General features: G+C 39.2%; 1 protein-coding gene across 5 annotated transcripts in view; it reads right to left on the bottom strand.

The window, feature by feature from the left end:
- Positions 1 to 424: 424 nt before the first annotated feature.
- The window catches only part of Awh (LIM/homeobox protein arrowhead), a 38,882-nt gene continuing 14,372 nt past the window's right edge, over positions 425 to 24,934 (bottom strand). Inside the window, exons 2-7 of one of the 5 annotated variants that reach the window (XR_004491009.2) lie at positions 18,613 to 18,896; positions 7,003 to 7,220; positions 5,319 to 5,567; positions 3,644 to 3,817; positions 2,594 to 2,768; positions 425 to 1,463 (exon numbers count right to left, since the gene is read on the bottom strand). Coding sequence is in view for 4 of the 5 variants with exons in the window: in XM_033476271.2 (XP_033332162.1) it covers positions 2,662 to 2,768; positions 3,644 to 3,817; positions 5,319 to 5,567; positions 7,003 to 7,220; positions 18,613 to 18,896 (1,032 nt within the window). In the remaining variant the exon portion in view is untranslated. Of the gene's footprint in view, positions 2,769 to 3,643; positions 3,818 to 5,318; positions 5,568 to 7,002; positions 7,221 to 18,612; positions 18,897 to 24,934 lie in introns of all 5 variants that reach the window. The other 4 variants (XM_033476271.2, XM_033476273.2, XM_033476274.2 and 1 more) reach the window with 4 other exon arrangements.

Raw genomic sequence — 24,934 nt, 5'->3', positions numbered from 1 at the left:
TATATTCCTATTTCGTTCAGAATTTTTCTATAATTTTCGATAATTTCTTTATACTGGATGTCCCAAAGATATAAGTCATTGAAAAAGATTGATTCTCGAGATGATTTGACGTAACTTTCTCCTTTGCGAAAATGTTATACATGCCTGGCGCCACACCCTCGCTGTCAATATACTCGCTCTCTGATTGGTCCGTGTTTTTCGCGAATAACTCGTTAACGAAGCCTGGTAGAAAATTTTCGCAAAGGAAAATGTTACTTCTAATCATCTCAGGAATCTCTCCTTTCAACGATTTTCATTTGCGGGATATTTCCTGTAGAATCTGATATTTTTCATAAAACTTTTGAATTCTTCTGTAGTCAGGGCTACATTTCGGGTCCAATTCGAACAGGATGAAAATACGGTGAAGAAATGATAATGCAGCAGGTATGAGCAACATTTTATATTGTATATACTTAGTTTACAATATTTACATCACAATACATGTATATTAAATTATGGTTCTTTTACGGGTACACAATTACCTAGACACTGTAAAAGATACTTTCATTCGGAGCATTGCTTTCGGATGTACACTGAGATGTCTTCGGTTCGAGATTCTACGGTATCGAAGTACTACGGAACTTCCGGTGACGCTTCAGCCACTCTGATTCATCCTAATCTTACACGATCGCACGCGTTTTTATCGAAACGGCTGCCTGATTACATCAGGGATACTCCGCGGATTGATGGAAGTGAGACAGAGAGATATCGCTTTTATTGCTTCCGTAAAGACCTTAGTCTTTTGAATCACTTATGGTTACCGGGAAACTGGTTCTGGCAAATTTTTGCTACTAGACCGCGGATTTTATGCATTCACGAAACGGAGAAAACTTCGGCTATTTGACGGAGAATCCATGAAAGTTTCTATTCAATTCTTGCTTGCCGCAATTTTTATTTTGCACAGGGATCCACTATTACTTTGTTATCTTTCGTTCTAATCAGTAAATTATTTTTCATATCTTTTCATAATTAAAATTAAATAAGATGTTCGTTGACGATTGTTGATAATGCGTAAAGAGCTTTCAGTCTAGCGAAAATATTTATTAAACAATTCGGAAAGAATTTATTGATCATTTTGCGGGTGTTGAAAAATTATTGAACGAGCGTGAATTAACAATGACAATGAAAATTCTTAAATTGGACAGCAATTGTTGAGCCCAGTAATGATGAGAAATATGAATTCGTCGAGTTGTCGAATACATCTTGGATAAAAGCGAAAGCTAGAATTTCCTCGGCATCTCGCTTCCATCATGGCGGACGTAATCGCGTTTAACACGGAACGTTAACTTGTATATCACTTATTTATAATAAGCTTGACACCGAGTGCGAGAGAGCTGTGCCGCCATTCCAGTCTTAAAAAGTTGGCGCCGTCTACGGTTTCCTGGTGACATCATCGACTAACAACATTCTGGGCGGATTTCGTTCTAAACCATAGAAAACATCGTCATAGTTCAGCGACCTTTTCCTTACGTGCTACGGGGTGGGAGTACGAAACAGCTGTGAAACATTTCGAAATTAATTCTTCAAAGCGCTATCTATCTAATAAATTTCATTCACTAATCAACAGTGATCGTTCGATCTCGACGCGAACAACCCTTCAAAGAATTAATTCACTGAGTAAGTACGATCGTAGGGAACATACTAAGCCGTCCCCTAATCAGTACGAGCTTCCTCTCGCATTCTTGAAGCGTAGAGACGCAATCTCGACAATTTTATATAATTCTCGTCTCAAAATTCTAAGACCGACATACTGTGCTGTGAATAATCATAAACTCAAAGTAACTTTTACATTTTTGCTGGTATTTAATAAAAAATCAAAAAAGAAACTAGATTCGCATAGTTCTATATATCGTTTTGTTTAAATATCAGTAAAAATGTAAAAGTGACCTTGGGTTTATAATTAATCATACCACTGCACTGGTGGGTTACAATCATAGTGATTCTATGGATTAACATTTTGGCATGTGTAGATCATATTTTAAAACAAGTCAAAATTTTCAGAAATTACGCCGCTATGATTCCAATCCACTCGTATACAATGATTCATAGAATATCAATAATTTTGACAGGCTGTGAAGTTTCACGCAGAATGCATAATTTTAAACAAACAAAAATCCGGCAAAATATTTGCTTCAACTTATCATGTTGAATGCTGGAATTAAGATAACAATTTTCTTGCTACACACAAATCCACAGACCACGTTCCTGCGTCACACCCTTCCGAAGACACGAAAGGAAAATCACATTAACCAGGGGACAACCTAATCAAATCATACGCGTAAATTAACGTTTTAGAAACGTGTCTTACAATGGAGCTTCGGAGCTTAAAACGCGTCGTTTCACTGCGAGCTTTTTCGTTTAGTGTCCTGTATCGGTGGAGTCGTATCAAAAAGTCCGCCGAAAGTGACGTACGACGAGGTCGAATGGTCGCGTTAAAATTATAAAAGGAAAAAGCTCGTGCGATTTAAGATTCGAAGCTTCGATCGCGGCTAGCGCTATTCTCGTCGATAAATTAAATTAAACGAAATGAGCCCGCGACGCGACGGTCTCTCACCGGCTTGGCGAAGATCCGAACGCGATCATGCGAATATTTACAAAGCTGCCGTGGCTCGGCAGCGGCTATTAGACCTCGTTCGGCATCGACAACATCATCGAGTCCTGCGAGAGCTCGTCCATCGACTGTTCCGAGCCTGAAGACAGAGTTGACGGGGTTGCGATTGATAGTAGACCTTTTCAAAGCAGAATTTTCGGTTCGTTTTTGTACACTGTTGCCTGACAGCGTTGTTCTTAAATATTTCTCATCCGTGGACACGACTTTTAGCGAACATTCTCTGCCAATTATTCACAGACTATTAATAAATAAGCTAGTTAAGAAATATTTGTTAACATAAACCTGGTTAACGAATATCGATTCGCTACAATCAGTTTAAATTATTTCGAGCTCATATATTGCAGAAAGAAATGTGACTTTTTATCATTACGTGTATTTAAAGTTGTTTATAGATATTGTTTCTAGATTTGTTATTAGAACGAGATTGATTGTAAAGTGATTGACAGATTATTACAAAAGATTGTGAAGAGAGAAAAAAGAAATAATTTTGTGAATGTTGTTTCATTTAAATGAAATGTCTTTAAAGGGTTAGTTCTCGAATTTATTCGTGCACTGAATTGCTTCTTTTTTCTTTCTAAAAAAATTGTATCGTTATTGAAGCATTTTTGAAACGCGTCCTTTTGATCTGAAAAATATGTAGGGTTGTGGGGCAAGTTACTGCGGGGTAGTCAATTACTGTGCCCTTCGTTTGTATTAACATTTAAATCGATAAACGAAACATTGAAATTTACCATTATAATAAAACGTCAATTATATTAATAAATATCAATTAAATTGCTAAAGTTGTTTTTGGTAGCGCTATTTCGTTTAAATAAAATGTCTCCAAGGGTTGATCTGCACTCTATTAGACGTCCAATTATGATGATTGTATAATCGAATAATTCAACGCGTTCACTTTGAAGAATATGCTTTCACATTTGTAGCAAACGTAGAAAGAAGTTGTCCGGAATCGAAGGACAAAGGGGATCGAAAGTAGAAAAAAACCTCTCTTACCGTGATTATGATAAATCGAAGGCGTGGGACTCTTGCACGTAGCAGGGCTGAGCTGCGGTTGCTGCTGGCCGTGATGGTGTTGCTGTTGATGTTGAAAGGAATAAGTCAGATGTAAATTGATGTGCCGGCCGAAATCGCCCGTAGACGCGGTGGAATTCGGAGGTGATTGATGAACTGTAACAGTAAACGCCGATGCTTAACACCGAACTGTCGTAACTCTCAATATTTCTAGGTGTAACTGTGATTCATCCTATCGAAAGATCGACCGTCTCTTCTTTTTTAGAAAGCTCAGAATGCTTTCGTGTTCACGAACGAAAAATCTCATTTGACTTCTAAATATCATAATTTCTATTGACTTCGAAATATCATAATTTCTATCGACTTCCAAATATCATAATTTCCACTGACTTCCAAACATCGTAATTTCTATTTAATCGATCAAAACCTTTTCATAAATTATTTATACACTATCGCATCACCTTTGGAGCTATTAGAGCAGATAAGATTGTTAACAACGTTCGCAAAATCTTAACTCTACCATATCGCGAATTTAAAAGAGTGGTATGAAAGATTTTATTAGATGTTGTGCTTCAGTATTAATCTCTCGCCGTATACAATTTATTTTACAGCCTCGATTCAAATTTATTTGTTATCGGTTGAGACTCGATTAGAATCGATTTTTACTCTGTGCTTGATTTTATTCTAGTGCGATTGTAGAAAAATAGATTTTCCCTTGACGAAACTAACAACATATGTATTAGTTTAGTAGATTCTGTCGAAAATCGTGATATTATACAGCAAGCGATTAATAAATTATCACGAGAAAATTTCTATTGCAAGGCTTTCTATATTTTTCTATAAAATCATCGTTTAGGCTTAAATAATTTCTAAAGATTTTTCTGCTTGAACGTGAAATATGTCTGTAGCAGCCAGTGGTATAAAACGCGATTCTAGCTAAGCAAACTGATTCTTGTCGTTATATTTTCACCTGAGTGAATATACACATAGTATTATTATGTTTTATATATGTATTATAGTTGTATAAGTTTATAATAATAAAAAAATATAGTTGATAAGTAGGAAAATATAACCGTAAAAGTAGTGAAGAACACAGGAAAGACACAATGAAATTAAGCTCACTTCTGTTTGTACTCATATAATTATAATGTTCATTACACTATATATGCATTATATATATATTTTTTTTATATGCATTATAAATATATATTTATATATCTACACTTATTATACACCTGTTAGTTTAGAGTAATATTGCTTTTTATGAATTATCATATGACAATACCAACTTCCTCATGCTTCACACTTTTTCGAATTAACACAAGCAAACAAGTGAAAGAAGTATTAATAAATAAATAACAGAAAATATACGAAATAAATGTGTGCTTTAGTATACATTCAGGCAGAGTGAAATGTAACGACAAAGATCATTCTGCTCAGGTAAAATGTCGTGTTAGACGACCGCGCGTCTGCGACGTTAAATTCACTCTGTTAAATTCGGCGAGCATGATCAAAAAGGATAAGAAACAGACGGATCCAGTGAAACGAAATTCTGCGAAGCAATTCGCGTATACGTCGCTACACCCTGTAGAAATGAGAAGTAATCGCGTGGGAATCGAGTGTTAGAAAGCTGAAAGAAAACAAACGCAAGAAGTACCATGTTGCCCTTTCATTTTGCCCGTGTGCAGATGCTTCTTCTGCCTCGCCCTAGAATTCTGGAACCAAACCTGCGTAACTCTTTTGCTGAGCCCCGTGACATGCGCTATCCTCTCGAGGTCTTGGCCATCGGGATTGCTGTCCAATTGGAAGTTCGCTTGCAGAACCGAGAGCTGCTCCTCGGTGAACGTGGTCCTCACTCTCTTCGCCTTGTTACCGCTCTTGTGGCCGCTTTCGGAGTCACCGCCTTCTGCGAAAGTAGCAATTAGGGGCGCCCCACCTTCCGTTCGCCTTCGCGAGTACTCTATCTTTTGATTCGCACCCTTTAAAGTGGCCAAGGCAGTCATCCAGTTCGAACTGGATGCATTTTTATGCTAATCGAGGCTTCTATGTTACGCATGATTACAATCATTAGAGTTTGATCACCGAGTACATCGGAACAGTTTAATTTCTGGTATGTTATACCTAGAAGAGTGCTGTCCAATGCTTGGAGTACGAGGATAAATCTTTTCTTCGTTGTTTAGGTCGTTCGTCGTTCTTTTAACTCTTATTCTCTTCAGCGTTTTTCTTATTTGTTTATTTTGTTTATATAGCTGCTACGTTTTGACGTTAATCGATGGCGCTAGCAGAAAGAGTTAGCAGCGAGAGAACAGCTAAAACAACGAAGAGTAAAGGAAGAAACGATCCGTTGGGTAAATAAGAACGAAATATTACTGGAACAGTGAACAAATGTTTTTATGGTCATCCGACAATGATTTCGATTGTTACTTTTTAACACAATGTTCAACACCGAAATGATGTATCAGCTCTTATTACTTACTAAACTACAGATCTTTATGTATTTATGACATGGGCAGACGTTGTCTAAACATTTTTAACCAGATCGTTCTCTCAATTATTATTGTATTTTATTTGAGTTCAATTCATTTTATATTATTTCATTCTCTTGTTATATCATATTTATTTTATTTCATGGTATGTGATGCATAAAGAGAAGGACCACTTGGAATCCATAAGGGAATCAATAAAGCTCATTATACATAAAAAAGCTAGATGTAATAGCATTGTTATTTTCATTTGGTTGGCGAATTTTGCATAAGGATCCGCAGTCTATTGATGACGATCTATTAGTTCATTAAAAATGAATGTTTCATATGAGGGGCCAGAATTGTTAAGATAATTTAGAGTTAAGCTAATTTTTAATTTATAATTTTTAATTTATTTCACTTGTATTTGTCAACGAAAATGTTACGTATGCCAAAAGTCATGTACAAATTACATTTTAAGATATAAGTTAAAATTTTCGAATATGTGACTTACGCCGCTATGATTTTAAACCACTCACATGTTAACTGAGTTCACATTCAATTAGGTAATGGATAGCTATGACTTTTACTTGATAAAATTGTCAGTGGACAGCACTGATCTGTATAGCGTTCAGACTGAGAAATGTCTGTGTGTTTAATAAGTAGACTGCGGATTTTTATGGCAAAACTAAAAATTGTCTTTGTCAATTGCAAGAAATATAAACTAAATAGCATGTTCTTTCTTTCTTCACTAACTGTAATAGGTTGAAAATAACACGTTGACGTGTTTGAATTCTCTCAACGTGTAACCAAGATTGCCGTAAATGCATAAAATCTGCAGTCTATTAATAAGTGTAACAAGGGTTCGCATAGTCTCACCATCGGAGGATGTGTTGTTGCCTTCGACGACGTCCAGATAGTGAGCCTTGCAGAGCAACCTGGCATCCAAGAGAGCGAACTGTTCACCTGTGGAAAGTTGACGGGAACAGGCGTCGCAGGCGAAGCAGGCTAAATGGTACACCCTTTCTCGGGCTCTTCTTACCCAATCACCAGCTCCCACACTACGCCCACACTTCGCACACTTCGCGCCGAACGTTCTGCAAACAAAAACCGATTGACCTGTTAGCGATCAATCTCTGAGAACTATTCGTTGATTGTTCCTGCTATTTCACCTTGCAAGACGATCTGCGCACACTAAAACTGCATTGTTCGGGAATGCGTTTATGCATTTTTATATCTGAAAGATTAACCTTGCATACATGGAACGGCTCAGAAGCCAATCGGTGTAGGTTCGTTAACATTAAAATTGCGATCAATAAGGATTTTGCAAATCGGCTGTCAAAAAATAAATAAATAATAATCATAATTATTATAACATTATAATTATCATGTTAACAATAATTTTAATGTTTTTAATATTATAAGATGACATATATATATATATATATATATATATATATATATATATATATATATATATATATATAAATCAAGTTAATCTGAAGAGAAACACGACAAAAATGTCAGTGCTTCTTTTGTGAAAACTCAATTTTCTCTGAACAATTTTGTTCAGTCATTCAATGCTGCTATCTATTGTTTATTTATGAAGAAATATTTTACGGACATAAATTAGAATTTCGTTGTCTTTATGGAAATTATGATTGTTCAAGTCTATTTTCCACCGACTAGTTTCCATATTTTCTGTGTGTCAAACATTTAGTTACATATACGACGAATTTGTTAATGACGCATTTGTGCATGACGCAAATGATGAATAATAAAGCCCGCGCTCTAAATATTATTGCCATACAATATAATAAACAAAATATACCATACCAAAACAATATAAAAATATAATATACATACATATATATAATATAAAAATAAAAAATGTAAAATAATTATAACAATATTTCAGGGATAAAATATATATCTCAATGTATTTTTCAGGAAACTTTGTTGGATATATCTACTAAATGTAATTTGAATCAAATTCATATTGATGGCTAGTTTATTCCTCGACCTTCCCGGAACGTTTCTAATAAAGATTGCAATTTGTAAATCAGTTACAAAGATAAAATATTGTCGATCAATTCCTACAAACTCCAGACAGATTTCACGATTATCCTTTACATAACAGTGCCATTAAAAATTGCAATTTGCAAATCAGTTGTAACAGGCTGATATATTAATTAAACTGCAAGCGCATTTCTTGCCAACTAAAAATTTGCCGAAAAATCGTGCAATTTGCAAATCAACCGCGATTAGATCAATTTGTGTGGGCGGCGAGTAGACATTTTAATTTCCTCTTGAGGCAAGAGCGCGAGCAGTGAGTGCACCGAGCGTACGATGCACCTTTTCCGAGGGACCAACAATTAATATCATGGCTCCGCACGCGATGCTTCTCTATCCGCAATCGCTAATGGCGGCCATGAATAAATTCCATCAGGAAATCGGCGAGTTTTCCGGCCGCGGAGGTGGAGAAGTCTCTCGGAGCAACGCGCGGTCGATACTCGCGGCTTATCGACACCCCGAACGCGAGAGAGGCCACGGGGAATCGTCGTCGGCACTTTGCCGGATACATTCGTTAGGAAGTGAGACGACTTGGTAGCTAAATCCTTCGGCGAGCCTCCATCGTGGAATTTATCGCCGCCATTGCCGCAGGTGGCCGGGTGCTGCGTGCGTGCGGAATTCTTTACGATCGTTTCTGATTTTCCTGCATGAGACCGCACCGTTTGTCACGGCCATGCTGCGGAAAAACTCCGGAATCCCTTCGGGTTCGCGAAAATAATTATTCGAAGAAATACACTGCTCCAAAAAAATCATAGCAGAGACAAATTTTTGATAACGATCGGCCAACTTTGACTGACGACAACTCCGCGAAAGATCGTCGTAGGATGATGAATTTTCATTTAAATCAAAGCTTAAAACCTCTACTTTAAGATGCTGTTTCTGGATTTTAAGTTTGATGCACTCTTACCCTTTAAATGCGAGACCATGTTTCTTATATTAAACATTGATGACTATGACCGATTTGAAAATTGCGATTTTTTGGTGAAATCTTTCTTTAGCAAGAAAGAAAGTGAAATTTCCATAGCACTGTTTCGAACTATTGAATTTGAAGTTTTATGTTGTTTTTTGGGGGGAAAAATTGTTAAGAGATATAAGCGCGTAATAATGTTTATTTATGAGTGATTTATTTCTGTGACTCCATTGATACACGAGCGACTGCAATATCCTTAATCCTATTGTTTCTTAGGAGGCTGGTGATTCCTTGTAATCGACGCCCACGCGAAAGTCTAGGCCGGGATTGGGATTTGAAGGGAGCAGACATCAATCGTGAAATTCTTTTAGGATCTCTCGCCGCGAGGATACACGAAAGATGAGTTCGCCTCGAAAACGAACGGCGTATAATCCCTGCGGGAAGCTTCTTATCCACGGTCGTCTCATTGTCTTCGCGTTCGGGATGAATAAAACCTGCTACCTTACACGATCCGTGTCTTGTAACGACTTCAAAAAGCGAACAGAGACGAAAGAATTGTACGAAATCACTGCCCGAGGATCACGATCAACGTTCTCTTCGACGCAGAGTTAAAAATAAATTAGCGTAGGTATTGCATTACCAAGTTGGATTAAGTATCATAGCAACGATAGAACAATAACTTCAACATTTGCATTCCGTACTGCTGCTGCACGTTATCCAGGATTTTGTAACTTTCAACTGTTCCAATGAAGTGGTTTCGTTGTAATTCTTATTTTTGTAAACATTTATTCCAGGCTTAAGGAAATTGTTCATTGCTTTCAGATCTAATGTTTGATATTGACAGATAGTGCCAAAGATCTCAAATCAGATAGAAAGAGAATTTCATCTCTTAAATACACTTTAGTCGTTCTTCTTCATTATGAAATTGTATATTTAAGCGATCTTTATTCCATTCTGTTACTATTTTAATTAATATCGAATCCTTAAAAAAGAAGGGAAGCATTAAATTTTTCTCCTACAACCTTATTTATTAGCGAATAGAATGAAATAGGATTATTAAACTCCTTAAATACTTATTGTTAGACTGCGGATTTTATTTATGAAAAAAATGAATATGTCAAATAAGAAACTGTAAAGACATAGAGAAGAATTTCAGGATATTGTTACATTATATTCAACTTATCACAATTGTTAAAGGAGGAAAGACATTTTCATCTAACTTATGTTTCTTACAATTAACATTGATGATTTTTATTTTGCATGCACAGTAGTGCAATTGTTAAAATGGTCCGTGGGGTTAAAAAACGACGTCGGAAGCATCTTCCGCAATTCCTCGTGCCGAGGGAGGCCCAAAGGAAGTCATAAAAGTCACGAATGCGGTACAGAAACCATCCCCAAACATCGGCCATACAGCCGCATCAAAACACCCACCATCCACTCAAACGAAACCCCATAGACCATCCTCAGCCGGCCTACCCCGAACGAGTCCCAAAATGTTAGGCCCACCACCTAATTTCTCAACATTGTCGCCGGCAATCATAGCCATTTGCATCGCTGATAAGGCCGGCCGACGTAAGCTCGGCTCGGTGGTCGCGGAATGTTCTCTCAATCGGCGGTTGTCGCGGGAAATGCGACGGTTCCGGGGCCGGACCGGGGCCGTAGGTACCCCGCGGTCTCTCGGCGGTGTAATGGGGTGGTGGGGCCACCGGGGTAGTCGCGTGGCCCCATAAGACATCCTCGCGAGGCAACGCGAGGCGACGCGACGTGACGGGGGTCGCAGGGGGGCCCGTGACGAGGTGGTGAAGGGGGGAGGGAGGTGGAGGGAGACTCGGGCCCCGCGAACACAGCCCGTATAAACAGCCTAGGCCGGATCGTCGCCGGAGGAACCGGACGAGGAATCGGGATGCACTTTCCGTGTTCATGAATATGATAATGGGCTAATGGCCACTAGTCGTTGTTTAATTACCAGCCGCTGCGCGCACAACCGACCACACCGGACTCTCTCAGCCGTCTCGGAGCCACCGTGCCCCTCTGGGCCCCGGGCTTGTAGCCGGAGCAGAAGGATGCAGCTAACCCGGGTGCAGGGCTCTCGGTGCACCCGTAACACCCACCTTTCCAGCCATTCATCTGGCCGTGCGTGCGTGTGTCGTGTACCCTGCTCGTGTCCTACCGCTACACGGCTACTGTTTACACCGTAAAGGCGTAGCTCCCTCAGATTTTTCGACGGACACCGAGCCCCGGGCCCTCTCGTCCCCATTCCCTCGCCACCTTCGACCATGGGGAAATGGAAATTCTTCGACTTCCAGAGAGACTTTTTCGGGAATTTTTTTCAGACCAAAGGCTGCAATGTCCTTTAATACCAATGTATCGTTTGGATGGTGATCGAGGAATTTTGGGTTGATCGATCGTTCAACGGTTTGGCTTCCTTCTAACCCCTTAACAGTTTCATAAAAGTTGTGTCAAACGAACGTACAGTTCTCTTATTGTTTCTTATTGTCTCCGCTGCCGCACTGGGTCAAAATGACCAACATTTTTATATTTGGAAGTGAGCTACCGAGTTCTGATAAAGAAAACGATGTTCTAGAATGTTTAAATTATGTTCCCAAAATTTTTTGATCGCAATAGTACTGCTAGTTTTTGAGTGACAGCTGTTTGAAAATTGTACGATACACGCGCTGCGGAGGATTAAAATGATTCTGTGCGCGATGAACAGTGTAAAAATACGCATTCTTCAATTATCTGTTCAACACGTTAAGCGCCTTGTATTTTCACACAAAATTCCTAATTTTTCTGGATTATTTTATGGATATAATTGTACGGGAAGAGTCGACGCCTGCGGGGTCCAGATAATTATAATTTCTCTTTGAATTTCAAAACAGGATTTAGTATTGTATTGGTTGGCTACGGAGGAGATCGGCCAGAATAGAATATTGGCTGATGGAACGATGAATGAAGAGAATATATTAAAATCATAGAGTAGGTATGTCCGATTGTGGGACTATTGCGTGAGGAGACAGTGGGGGCACGGAGGGACCCAAGAGGCTGAGTAACATGCGCCACTGGAGATCACTTTCCAAGACGAGAGAGCCAAGTTTCTCTTCCCTAGACTTTCCTCCCTTCCTCCGCAGACACTTTCTATTATAATAGGATCCTTCGCTTCCTTTATTGTTCCTTTTCTCGGTTGTTCTTCGCCACCGTGTCTGTTAAACGTCGAGAAAACGTGTCACGAAAACGATCCTCGACAAATCGTTACGAAAACATGTCTTACGAAATTCATACGCGCATAACAGTTTCGTATATAATACATATTTTATCATTGTTATCCAGTGTTCGACGCATTTTTCAATCGATATCTTCGAGGCCAATGTTCGACCCATTATAAATATTTGATAACTGTATTCCAAATTTGATGCACTTAATTAGTAGATAAAGAATTAAAGATTTTAATTAGCAGATAAGGAATTAAAGATTTTAATTAGTAGATAAATGATTGAAGATTTAAATTAGTAGATGAAAAAGTCGGTGAAATGAGACAAGTGTAAGTTCAAGTTGTTAAAACCATTAAGAGAAGACATCATTGAAATTGACTATTAGAATGTTTGAATTTCGGCAAAATAAATAAATCAGTTTTAATTATTTATAATATTATAGGATCTATTAATGTCTATAACATAAGTATCTAATAATAATTTTGTTGATCCGTAGATCAATACGAGAAGTATTTTCGAAATTGTTGGGATTTTATTTAAGAATAATTAACACTCGGATACATCGATATAAAACCATTTCGAATCGAATATTTGTCTGAATTTAAAGAATCAATAAGGAATACGTGAGATTTAATTAATTGCTTTATAGTGCAGTATAGTGCATGACAGTGTACTTGAACTATGAAATAGTTCGTTGTTAACTCCGTTAATTCATACGATAAAGAGAAATATTTTCAAACTAACAAAATTCGTTCAAATTTCACTCAAATCAAAGTTTATTTCTAGACTGCGGATTTTATACATTTATGGAGAAATTAAGATTGTCGATGTATTAATTTAAACTTATTAAAATTATTAGAGAAGAAAGAAATATTGTGCTTGGCTCCTCTATGTCTGGCAATTAAAGCAGATCATTATTATTTTATATAAAGATCCGCAGTCTATTTGTTACAAAGACAGTTTATTATAGCTTGTCGTTCACAGCAATCGTGTCGAGTCGAATATTGTCAAACAAACATTCATTTGAATGTTATGGATCAAGGAAGATGTGAGATTGGATGAATTGCTCCGAACCGTCATAAACTGCGAGATAGTTGGCTCGAGCCAGCAAAAAAGGAGGGGTGGTTTATCGATCTGAGGCGTTCGTTTGCGATCGCGCGGGGACACTGTGATCACGGCCGTGTTCGCGTGAATGGTCGCTGAAATAATTCGTACTTCGACCGGGAGAGCACTTTGCAGAGTTAGATAAGGCGTTGCGCACGAACGCGCGTTTACCTGGAAGGTGGCGAGGGGTATACCGGTCGCCGGCCGACAAATAAATGACTCGAGGACCCCGAAGCGCGAGCTCCAACTCCGAAGAGTATGTTTGCGTGTATGTAAACCCGCGGAGTGCGTCGCTCCGAGAGAGGGATGCGCCCGGTGAAAAAAAAAGAACGAGACTCGCGGATGCAAAGAGGAGAAACGGACCGCGATAAGAGAGAAGTGGAAGAAAAGCAGCGGGGAGGAGAGAAAAAGAGAGAAATAGAGACCGTGGCAGCTGCGAGACGGGTGCAAAACGTTCGGAGAAATAGATGAAAATGGCCGACGATGGAGAACGGAAAAACCTTGGGAAATAATCGAGAAAATTATATTCTGCATTTAAATCCTTTATTTTAAAATAATCCTTATTTTAACTAATAATTATCAAGCAGTTGCGTTAAATAGTGATCGATATTTTAGCCACTTTTCAGTAATTTTATTTTAATCTTCTTAATTTTTATTGTAATCTTGTACCCTGAATATTCATTTACAAGTATATAATTTCAATGAGAATACACGTTAAAATGTTGTCTCATCATTCTTGTAATAAAGACAGATTTCAATAAAGCAAACACTGATATTTTAAAAACGAACAATTTATTGTTAATAATAAAAACACACCGGCTGCTCGCGTGTACTTTGTGACAAATACTGCGATTTTAAAATCGCTGGGGTTAATTCGATCCCAAATGATTCGCGGACGGTTAAGGGTGGCTCTCTCTTTTCCTACAATTAGTCAAATTTTACACAAAAATTAGGACGTCTTTCGAAATTTATTACAGGAGAACCGAATGATGCGAAATTAAAATATTTGTTTAAACCTGTTCAGATATGATTGAGCACTGTAAACTAATGTTTGTTTTGTTTGTAGTTCTCTTAAAGTAAAGAACAAAGAAAATTCTTAAATCGTACAACATCGCAATATTTTCATAAAAATAATCTTCTTATCAGATTTTATAGGTAACCTCAAATCATTTTACTTTCTCAATAAGTCGATAAACCTTTAAATCGAATTTCACTCTCAATGAGTTGCTCGATCATTCGCGCTGTTCACAAATCGAAGAGATCGAAGTAGAAATCATTGAATTCGACTAATTGGATTGGATAATCGGATGGAGTGTTTCGAAAGGTGGTATTGTTACAAATGGCGTCGAAATCGAATATTTTCGTAGAGGAGAAGGCCACGAAAGCGTGCAGACGATCGAAGCTAAAGAAGCCACGAAGTGACTCGACGATTGTGCACACGCAGTCGAAGATCGAAGTCTTTCCGACGTGTTTATCCAACTGTCAATCAAACGTGGACCGGTCACCTGGCTGTTGCACCGGCCTGTCTAAATCTCGTATCGTGATATCCGATCGTGAAACGCGATCGCTGTCTACATTATCGAACGCGGAAATCAGTGTTCCTCGGATGGGGCCACGATCGGGCCCCCCGTTTACCCCATATCGTCGTTCAAAATATATTCATAGAAAATATGCAGAAAAAGTGTGCCGAAAAGTTTATACAAAAAGTGTGCACGAAATGTGTGTACATGAAGTGAGCAGAAGAATAGCGTACAAAAATGTACAGTGAGACCAAAATTTACTGTCAGCCTAAGCTTTCAACCATGCTCTATTAATGCATTCGTCGATGATATTAGACTGTCATGTCAATGTTTCGTCTTATTGAATTTCGCTGCATTTGTGATTTAATAGTATGCTTTCTTATATCTAATGTGTTCGTCATACTGAAAAAAAGATGAAGAAGACAATTTTTTGGGCAACTTAGTAGAATTCAAATTATTAATTTTCAAGTATGTGCAAATACGTATGATAGGATAGAATCCGAACTATTCTAATTACATTGATCGACGGGCAAAAAGTGTCTTACTAGAGAAAAATATCGAAAGAACGAACTGAAAATCAGCAGAATTTTTATAAAAGACTTTTCAGAGTCTTTCTTACAACAAAAAAGTGTCTCATTAGAGAACAATGCCAAAAGACCAAACTGGAAACTGACTCAAAGGCTGCAGAATTTTTACAACAAAGAAGTGTCTTACTAGAGAACAATGTCAAAAGAACGAACTGGCAGATTACTGAAAAATTAGCAGAATTTTAATAAAAAGGTTTCTTTTCCTACAACCACTTCCCTACACTTTCAATCACATCAAACGACTCCACGTCAAACAACGTTTCACAAAGCCTCGCCGAATTAATTTCGAATTATTTTCTCTGATAAAAATTAATTGTGCCGGCCCGAGAGTATAAACGGCCAAGATTTTCCAGGACAATGGAAATAATGATCGGCGACGTATCCGACAAGGCCCGGCCGTGGAATCGCAATCAGGAATATTTCGCAACGGAGTCGGCGTCCCCTCTGAAGACACTTGCCGGATTTCTTGGGGCCCCGTGTCTGTCTTTGAGGAGTCAAAGTCGTGTATGCGGGAGGTCTACAGGAATCCGCCGCGTAATTTTTTTGACTCATGCTTTTCGCCTCGTAATGCTGGCTTACGATGACCCGGTCGACAGGATCCACGACCCGTAGACTCGTCGACAACCGACTCCGAAAGAAACCGAAGCCACCTTTTCGATCCGCAGCTCCCCTGCCTTCCGTGATAAATGATCGCGGGGACCGTACTCTGTGGTTCCTTTGCTGCTCGAGAGGAAACGGGGACATCGCTCGGACATCCTCGCGTCAGTCGATCGCTCGCTACAATGTGATTTAATTAATAACATTCCACCGCCCGCGATTCGTCAGATATCAGTGGTCCTAATAAGCGGCCCGCTTAGTTGCGGATCCTCTGCGTTTATCGCGCCACGATCCGCCAAACTCGATGCAGACGAATTTCGCGAGACTTTTACCTGCTTTGGAACACGATAACTGCACTGCTGAAGTTCGTGCGCGATAAATATATAAAATGCGTACGATATTTATGCACGAAAAATACGCAAAATAGGCACGAACAAATTACGAGCATTTTTCCCAAATTTAATGTTGCTAATTGGTGATGTTCGACTAATAAAGTTAAATATAATAATAAAGTTAAGTTATTTGACACAGCTTAAAATGTATCTCTCTGAAAAATCTTTCTTCTATTCGGATAATTTCCAAACAGTACAGGCTTATTCATAAAATTCTTGGTCACGTCTAATGTTTCTCCAGAATGAATTCTTTCTACTAAAGCTCATTCATTACGATTTTATACACATTTCTAAATGATGTTTATAAAATTCATTTTTCTACTGATATTTTTATTCAAATAAGTTAGTTGAATTACAATCTAAACTGAACAGATATCTAGCTGGGTTCGTTAGCACAATTTCGGCTGTAATATTTTAATGCTTCAATCTGAAATTGATCGATTACGATCTATTGCATCGACCCAAACATCAATATTCATAGATCGTTCGATGAAAAGCAGGGTGAGAAGAGCAAACGAAAACTGCGTGAACACCGTAAACGCATAAAATTCCGCATAATTAAGACAATGACGTGAATGACGACGTATTCGTGAATGACGAATACATAAAACGACTACGTATCTTCAACATGATCGACCCTAATAGCAATTTTTCCATGTGCCCTCTGAGAACGCGGCATTACGACCGATTTATCACTAAAGTACAAACATTACAAATTGCAGAGAAATCGTTTTGCCCGGCGATTGAAACAGGAAGAACATCCGCCGTCATAATTAACGCACTCGGCAGCGAGGAAAGCGTGCAGCAATTGCAGCAACGCGGCGGCAAGAAATGAGTAGCATAAATTCCGAGCGGAGTCGCGTGTAATTGCCACCGTGTCGTCAAAGATCTACGCTTTCTTACCGAGGTCTACCGGATCGGAACAGATTCAATTATCGAGATAAAGCGCGACGAGAAAGCGAACAGAGGCGACTTCATATTTATTAACGCTGCCGGATCGATCGATCGCGTAATAAAGCATCGGAAAACTAGGGCCGCCGCGTTTAACATTATCGGCGCAATAAATATGATAGCGAACGGTCCACCCGGGATTATACCGTAAAACTCCGTCGCCTGATTAATAAGACCGAGACGACGGATCGCGGCGGTGTGACAACCTGTCCAGAATTTTTCGACAGCCGCTCGTAAATTAACGTTAACGTGTCTATGAACCGGCCGTTCTCGGTCGTCGCGCCTCTTTTTTTCTACTATTCGCCGGTTTATTAACATATTCAATGGGGCTCGCGATCGGTTATGCGTGTCTATCGGCGCGCTGCGCATATTGATTGAAAACGAAGCACTTTCGGATTTAGCGATTTTTCTGGTCCGGGTTTTGTAACATGCTTGCTCGCAAGCTGTCAAACTTTGTTTTAACGTGCTGGCAGCACGGTGATATATTCTTGGCTGAGATAGTGTCGCGGTTGAAGAGTAAGTAAGAGAACATTTTTAAGACACGCTGACGCATTGAGCGAGACCGTGATTTATTCAATTTAACGTGGTATTTTCGGATCTAATGATTTTTGGGATAGTGTTCTAACGTGCGCTTTTTATAAGAATTCCTTAACGAGTATGTTTTATAGCATCTTTGGACATGTACATCTTATAAAATTATTATGACAATTACTATGAATTCATTCGTTCATACGTTTAATAATATGTTTCAAACATGTGCTTCTTATAAAATTGGTACATCAAGAGTACATTCTATAATATGTTTATAAAATTGTTACAACGAGTACATTCTATAATGTACTGAGTCTTGATCAAATAAATTTTAGAAGAAATGTTTTCGTAGAACAGACTGCGCCAGAAAATTGTGGACAAAATACTGTGTCGGAACAGACAGGGGCAAGATTCTGTCAGAAAATCGTGGAAACGATCGTGTGAAAGATGTGTGACAGAAATTGCGCCAGGAAATTGTAAAAAATGATCGTGGAAGAAACGGCGTCACGAATTCGTGAAAAAGATTCTGTCCGCGAAATCGTGAGAAAAATCCTGCCGGAACATTGCGGAACAAGAATCGGGGAAACGTTAAAAAATCATGGAGTGTTCTCTTACAGCGCGTAGTCGTGCTTGCAGTAGAGTCGCATTCCCTTCAGAAAGCAGGAGTGTTGATCGTGTAGTGGCCTGGCACAGGCGCAGCATCGGAGACACCTCGAGTGCCAAGTTCGACCGCCGACGCAGAGAACGGTACGTTCACGGACACGTTCCCCGCAGCCGCCACACTCCATCACACTCGGGGACATTTCCGGTCCTATCAAACCGCCAGTGGTCTCAGGGGCACCGAGGCTCGAACCGGTGCCTTCGCAGACGCTGTCACTCGTCATGTCCTCCACTTCCGTCTGTAACACCAAAGAGAAACCTCATCGTCGCTTCTAGAGAGCACTCCGGACCCTGTGAACTGTGAATCATCGAGAGACACCACTTTCAATTATTCGTTGTCCCTTGAAACACGTTTTATCACCTGCGTGGCGAATGCGTGTTTTTCTTTTTTTTTTTTTGACGCTTCGGTGACGAATGTTGACGTATCGACGACATTAGAACTACACATCTTATTTCTGACGTTGCGAATATCGAAGATTTCTATCATTAGTCGACGCTTTACCATTAATTGGAGCTTTACGATTAATGCAAGCTTCGCCATTGATTGAAGTTAAAGGAAATGTTTTTAGTATTTTAAGAATTCTCTGCGAATGATTTACAGGAGAAAATGGCACGCGGTGTTTTTGTTGTTGTATAGTTGAATAGATGACTGAATCAAAATGATGTTCTTTGTCTCTAATTATAGCGTATTCTAAACTGTGGATCAAAATCAAAATTTTGTGCATCGATTACAGGAAACAAGAACTATACAGACATCTATTTCAGGCTTGAATAATTTTATTGAGTTATAAATAATATAATTAAATTATTAAATTGTTCTACTAGTTTCATTGCTTTGTGTTTCGTTTTTGTTGCAAATGCATAAAATCCGACGTCTAGTTATAATTTTGATTTTGCTGATCTTAGATTCGGACTTCGTTTTTTCCTTTTGGGTTCAATTCATTTTCCGTCTAAACCGTGTTTAGATAAAAATTTGTTAAACAGAAAAATTGTTTAAATTGACAATATTTCAGGCCAGTGACTACCATAGAATTCCAATAAAAATTGATAGTTCTGTTTCACTCGTGATTTCCACAGTCGTTGATGTTTTCTAAATAAGAAGAAGATAATTAATTCTGTTGGTCTTCTTTCTTTTGCTGTTCTAAATTGTTTAACGCCAATTCTACCAAGTACCTACTAACGCGACTGACCTATATTGTTTTATAACAATGAAATAATTGCGTAATAATGGTGAATAAATTCAAACTTTCAGCGATTTTTATTGTAACATGTACTCGAATAGAAGTAATACAGAAGCAAATGTGTAATTTGAATTCTGTAATTTTAATAATTGCGAGTGAAAAAGTCAGGAGCAAGTTATTTTAACCGGTTCGGTAGTTCCAGCGTCAATCTTCGTACGTTGTGTGAGCATGTCGACGTTTATGCTGCACGATTTCGTACGCAGAACACTGTGCCACCCTATCCCATAGAAAACTCTGCCAGCAAACTATCGGATGTTCCTGTCACGAGAGCACAGGCGGGTTTGATGGATGCGTCTGTTCCGATCAATCTGTTTCGACGCACTTCGCTACGGCAGCTATTCGCGTATCCTATCCTTTCACGTCTTTTCAGTCCGTCCCACGATTCTGCATTCTATACATTACTCAGGCCTTTTTTCATACTCAACACCTTTTGCGAGCAACATTGCTGCATTTTAAGAAAACTTCCATTAAGATGCCGGCTTACGAGAAGTCTGCTCAGCGTCTTCGAAACTTCACAGGCTAATGAGACGATAACAGGACTGCATGGATAAACATACTATCAGAAGAACGTAATTTTAATTCCATTAACAGAAAATTGTGGTTTATATACTATTTATACATATACCATGAACAGGAAGGTTAACAAAAGAATCAAAATTGATTTCTACTTCGAAGAGACGAATAGCAGTTACATCTACTAAATTATGAATGAAATCTTCGTCACAAGTTTGGTTGCAATAATGCATTGAGTTAAATTACGTCGACTTTCATCTTATCAGGCATCTTATCATAAATCGACCGATCACTTCATCGAGTCTCAAATCATTGGATCCTTAAGCATGAAATGCATACATTACTCTGAAATTTTATAATAATAATAATAATTATAATAACTTTATTTATAAACGAGATAAACCTTTCATTATAGTAAGAGGGAAAGAGAGAGAGAGAGAGAGAGAGAGAGAGAGAGAGAGAGAGAGTAATACTATGGTAGCAGTCACGAATGAAATAGAAAAACTTAAATATAAAAGTTATGAGAGAGAAAAAAGAAGCAAAATGTAATGTCGTGTAAGGCGATTGACTTGATGGCAGAAAAGATTTACAAAAGAAATCAAGTTGATCAGAGCATAAAATTTTACTATAAAATCTATGACCTAACAGAAGCAACGATTCACCGATTAAAAATTCACTCTCAAGTCTCTGACAGTGTTTCTGCAGGTCTCGGAAAGTCTCCTCGAGTCCCCAGGGGGCCCGATACGCGCGGTCCTCGCTAATTCCCGGTTTACAATAGTTTACACAGCGAACGTGTCGGGAATCAGCGGCTCGGTAAACGATCCGGTCGGCAGCTGGTCAAGCGAAAAGGCGCCCCACAGCGAACGTTACGCGTCGTCGCCGGCATAACCGCGCTTAGGCTAGGTGTCCGGGAAGGTATGCTCTCGCGGCATGCCACGGACACACCAGCCGATGCTCCCTTTCAGTCTCTCTGACACGCATGCCTCCTTGCGCTTGTACACGGCCCGACCCGGCCCGACCCGGCCCGGCTTTGTTGTGCCACGCAAAGTCGTTGTTCTCCGCGCGCGGCCACCGTTGTAATGTATGTGATCGGGCCAACCCCCGTAACATCCCCCTGCGACACCCTCCGTAACATTTCGCCCCATCTCCGAACCAGGAACGCTTTTACGGGGGGCTGTGGCACGCCAATGGGACGCGTAAACGGGCAACCCCGGCATCCAGCCGCCTTCGAACATCTCTGTCATTGTGTCGGCGGCCTTGTTACGGCAACTCGTGTCGGATCCATGGTTAGATCCGCCGTCGGCTAAATGATTTTCGAACGAGCGGGGCGTGCCGGGTAAATAAACTTCCGGCGGACGCCTCTCGAGGGGATGCGTCGAATTTTTTGAAGCTGCAGCCGGTATGTGGACTTCTTTATTCCGTGAACGTTCGTCTGTTATTCGGGGAGGAATTAGGATTTCTTGAGGGAACGGCATCCTGGCGAAAGACAAGTAATTCTCCGGATAAAATTTTGGCAGTTTCCATAGAATTTCTTTTTTCACGTTGATTCGAATTACGGCGTTTAAGGGGCAAAAGTGAGCACGCATCTTTTAAAACGGTATAACTTTTTTCAAACCGAGACTTGAGTCTTTTTCGAAATGTCAGAGAGACTAGTTTATCTTCTTTTTTAAATACTCTCTTTTTTCACTGTTTTACCTGAGCCTATAATCAAAATTCGGAAAAATACATTTGGTTCTTCCCGGCAACTTATGTACACGCGAAAAATTTCATTGAGAACAGTTGATGTTGTTATGAGCTGTTAAAATTTATGGTTCGTGAAAATAGCAGCTTTGTGATGCTTTTTGAAGCTACAATTTGTGAACTGATTTCTTGTCATGAATGTCAAGTTTATAGAGATTGTGCGATAGAATGAATTATTAAGGCTGATTTAATTGCAGATGTTAGTTTGTATAAAATTCTGTAAAAGAGCTAATTGTTCTACAGAAAGGTGAACATGATCTACGATAAGATTAATTTGGAGTACAAAAAGTGAACATGATCTACGATAAGATTAATTTGGAGTACAAAACGTGAATATGATCTACAATATTATTAACTTTCAGTACAAAGAAATAAATATACAGTGCAATTGCTTGTATTTAATACTGTATTTAATAGATATTTAATAGTCCCCGTTTTCAACTTCACAGCTCTTTTCTATTTAATTGTTAACTGTACATGAATTATGGCAAGGTGTTCTCCTCGCGGTTAACAGAACGGAGGGACGTTCTTAAAAGTGCAGGTCGGGCCGTTTGAACATTTTTGCTTTTTGATATTCGCGGACGCGCATATATTAGACTAATAGCCGAAAGCAGTCTAATCCGTCGTTTTATGATCCCGTCCCGCATGCAACCGGACCCCGTTATTGTCACCTATAACTCTCTCCTGGACCAACTTCCATAATGTGGGTGTGCACGGTCTGTGTGAACCACGGCGATATTTTAGCGGCGGATTTATTACGACGGAAGAAAAGACCCAAAGATCGGAGATTAACGAGCGATTTTGCAATAGAACTCACTTGGCTAGTATAAATCTTGAATCCTGCTGAAACACGTGAATCGCTCCTAACTCGCGACTTTGTCGCAGGCACAGGCGAGTTGCGGGACGAATCGAAGCAAAACTTACGTAGACTTTTACCATAAAATCTTTAGAAATTAATTAATAGTGGAGCCGGTTAATTGTGGAACGATCAAATGCTGCGCCCTTGGTCTGTCTTCGGGCATAATTGATTTTATATTTATCAAATAAAACGTATTATATTCTGTACTCTTTCACTTTGCTTACATTTTTATAAAAAAAAAAAAAATGTAATATGTCTTATTCGATAAATGCAAAGTTAATTCAAGCTAATTTTCTCAAGTTAAATTTTAACTTTATATTTATCGAACGAGACATATTACATTTTTTCATTCTTTCATTTCGTTCGCTTCTTAATAAAAAGATGTGTAAACGTTTTACTAGACAGAATATTTTAATCCGTAGAACAAACCTTGAGAAAGTGTAGGACATTTTTATAAATCGAATTCTCGCGAATGAAATTCTCATAAGTTATTTTGAAGAACGGGATCCTTGTGTGCAAAATATGTACATGAATGGAGTCCTTCGGAGTGCAGATACGACGTTTGTGTTAACCACCTTTGGTAATTCACGTTAAATTGCCTAAACGCTGCAGCATTCTCATTCCAAAAAGTACAAAAACAATAAAAATATCTCGAACCAACAATAATTTCCAAAGCATCGTTTGCAACGCCTCGACGCAAGTTCCAGTTCGAAAGCTGATCCGCCGGGTAACCATAAATGCCAGTTTATTAATTACATCCGAAGAATCATCCCCCATCTGCCATAAGACCGACACAGCCTCGGCCCAGGACACCGCGAGGCTCGCTGTGATCGGATCGACGCAACACGGGACTGGTGTGTATGGTTAGGATGTGCGAACATTTGGTTGGTTATGGTTGGTGGTTAACCATACGTCACGGGGAGCCGCACACAATGCTGGCGCACGGGAGTTACATAATGGCATTGTAACGTAATACCTGCAAGCCGTAGGTACCGCGCTATACATACACCTAACACTTAACGTTAGCGCGTGTGTGTCCTAAGGTCTCTCTGTATTGACTATCACGAAGAGAGTCGACGAGAGAGAGAGAGAGAGAGAGAGAGAGAGAGAGAGATATGGAGCTCGTCATAGGACCAGCCCCATGAGTTATGGTGAACGATGTACCCTCCCATTTGTACTCGGCCCCCTGACTCCTCTACGGTTGCGGGCTGCGGTCACACGGCCTGTCAGAGGCGTGATTTTCGGAGTTTATTATGAGAATGATAGGCGAGAATAGAAACCTATGTCGCGCCAACCGTTCCACTGCTTTGTGCATCCTGGAAACTCTTTTTCCACGAATTTATCTGTCGCTATCAGACTGTACGCGCTTTTACACGACCAGCGTTGAAGAACGTTTATTTAACACAGACGTAATAATAAATAGAAACGCTCCTGCATGAATATGTTGCTTAACCATGTTTGCAATTTCTAGCTAAATAAAGCTGCGAGGGTTCGATGGGATTGATAAAAAAGATAAGAAAAAAATATTAATAAGGTGCCGTTAAGTTATAACCGCGTATCCGAATGATTTCTCAAATAACTCCGACGAAGTTTGATATCTAATAATTTCGTTTTCGGATTATTCCGTAGAAAAAGATTGCTTAGATTTCTCTTACGGTATAGCAGAATCACAGTAATTTTTCCCTAATTCGCGGTCAGATCGCGCATGAAAATGGACAAGTTGGAAAGAGGAAATATATTAAATATTATACAATGTTAAACATATAAAAGCATATGAAATTCATTTTTAGAAGATTGCACACTATAAAATGTTAGATTTTATTATTTTTATAAAATGCCGCAGTATTTGGGGCGTGCGCAGTAATGTGCTTACACTTACCCTAGTTACCCGGGATGGCTTGGGAGGCGCCAACTCGCGCACATA

Source organism: Megalopta genalis, chromosome 6 (assembly GCF_051020955.1).
Source record: "Megalopta genalis isolate 19385.01 chromosome 6, iyMegGena1_principal, whole genome shotgun sequence".
NCBI classification, from domain to species: domain Eukaryota; kingdom Metazoa; phylum Arthropoda; class Insecta; order Hymenoptera; family Halictidae; genus Megalopta; species Megalopta genalis.
Note: the sequence above shows the minus strand (reverse complement) of the source record. Positions and strands in the feature narration are given on the sequence as shown.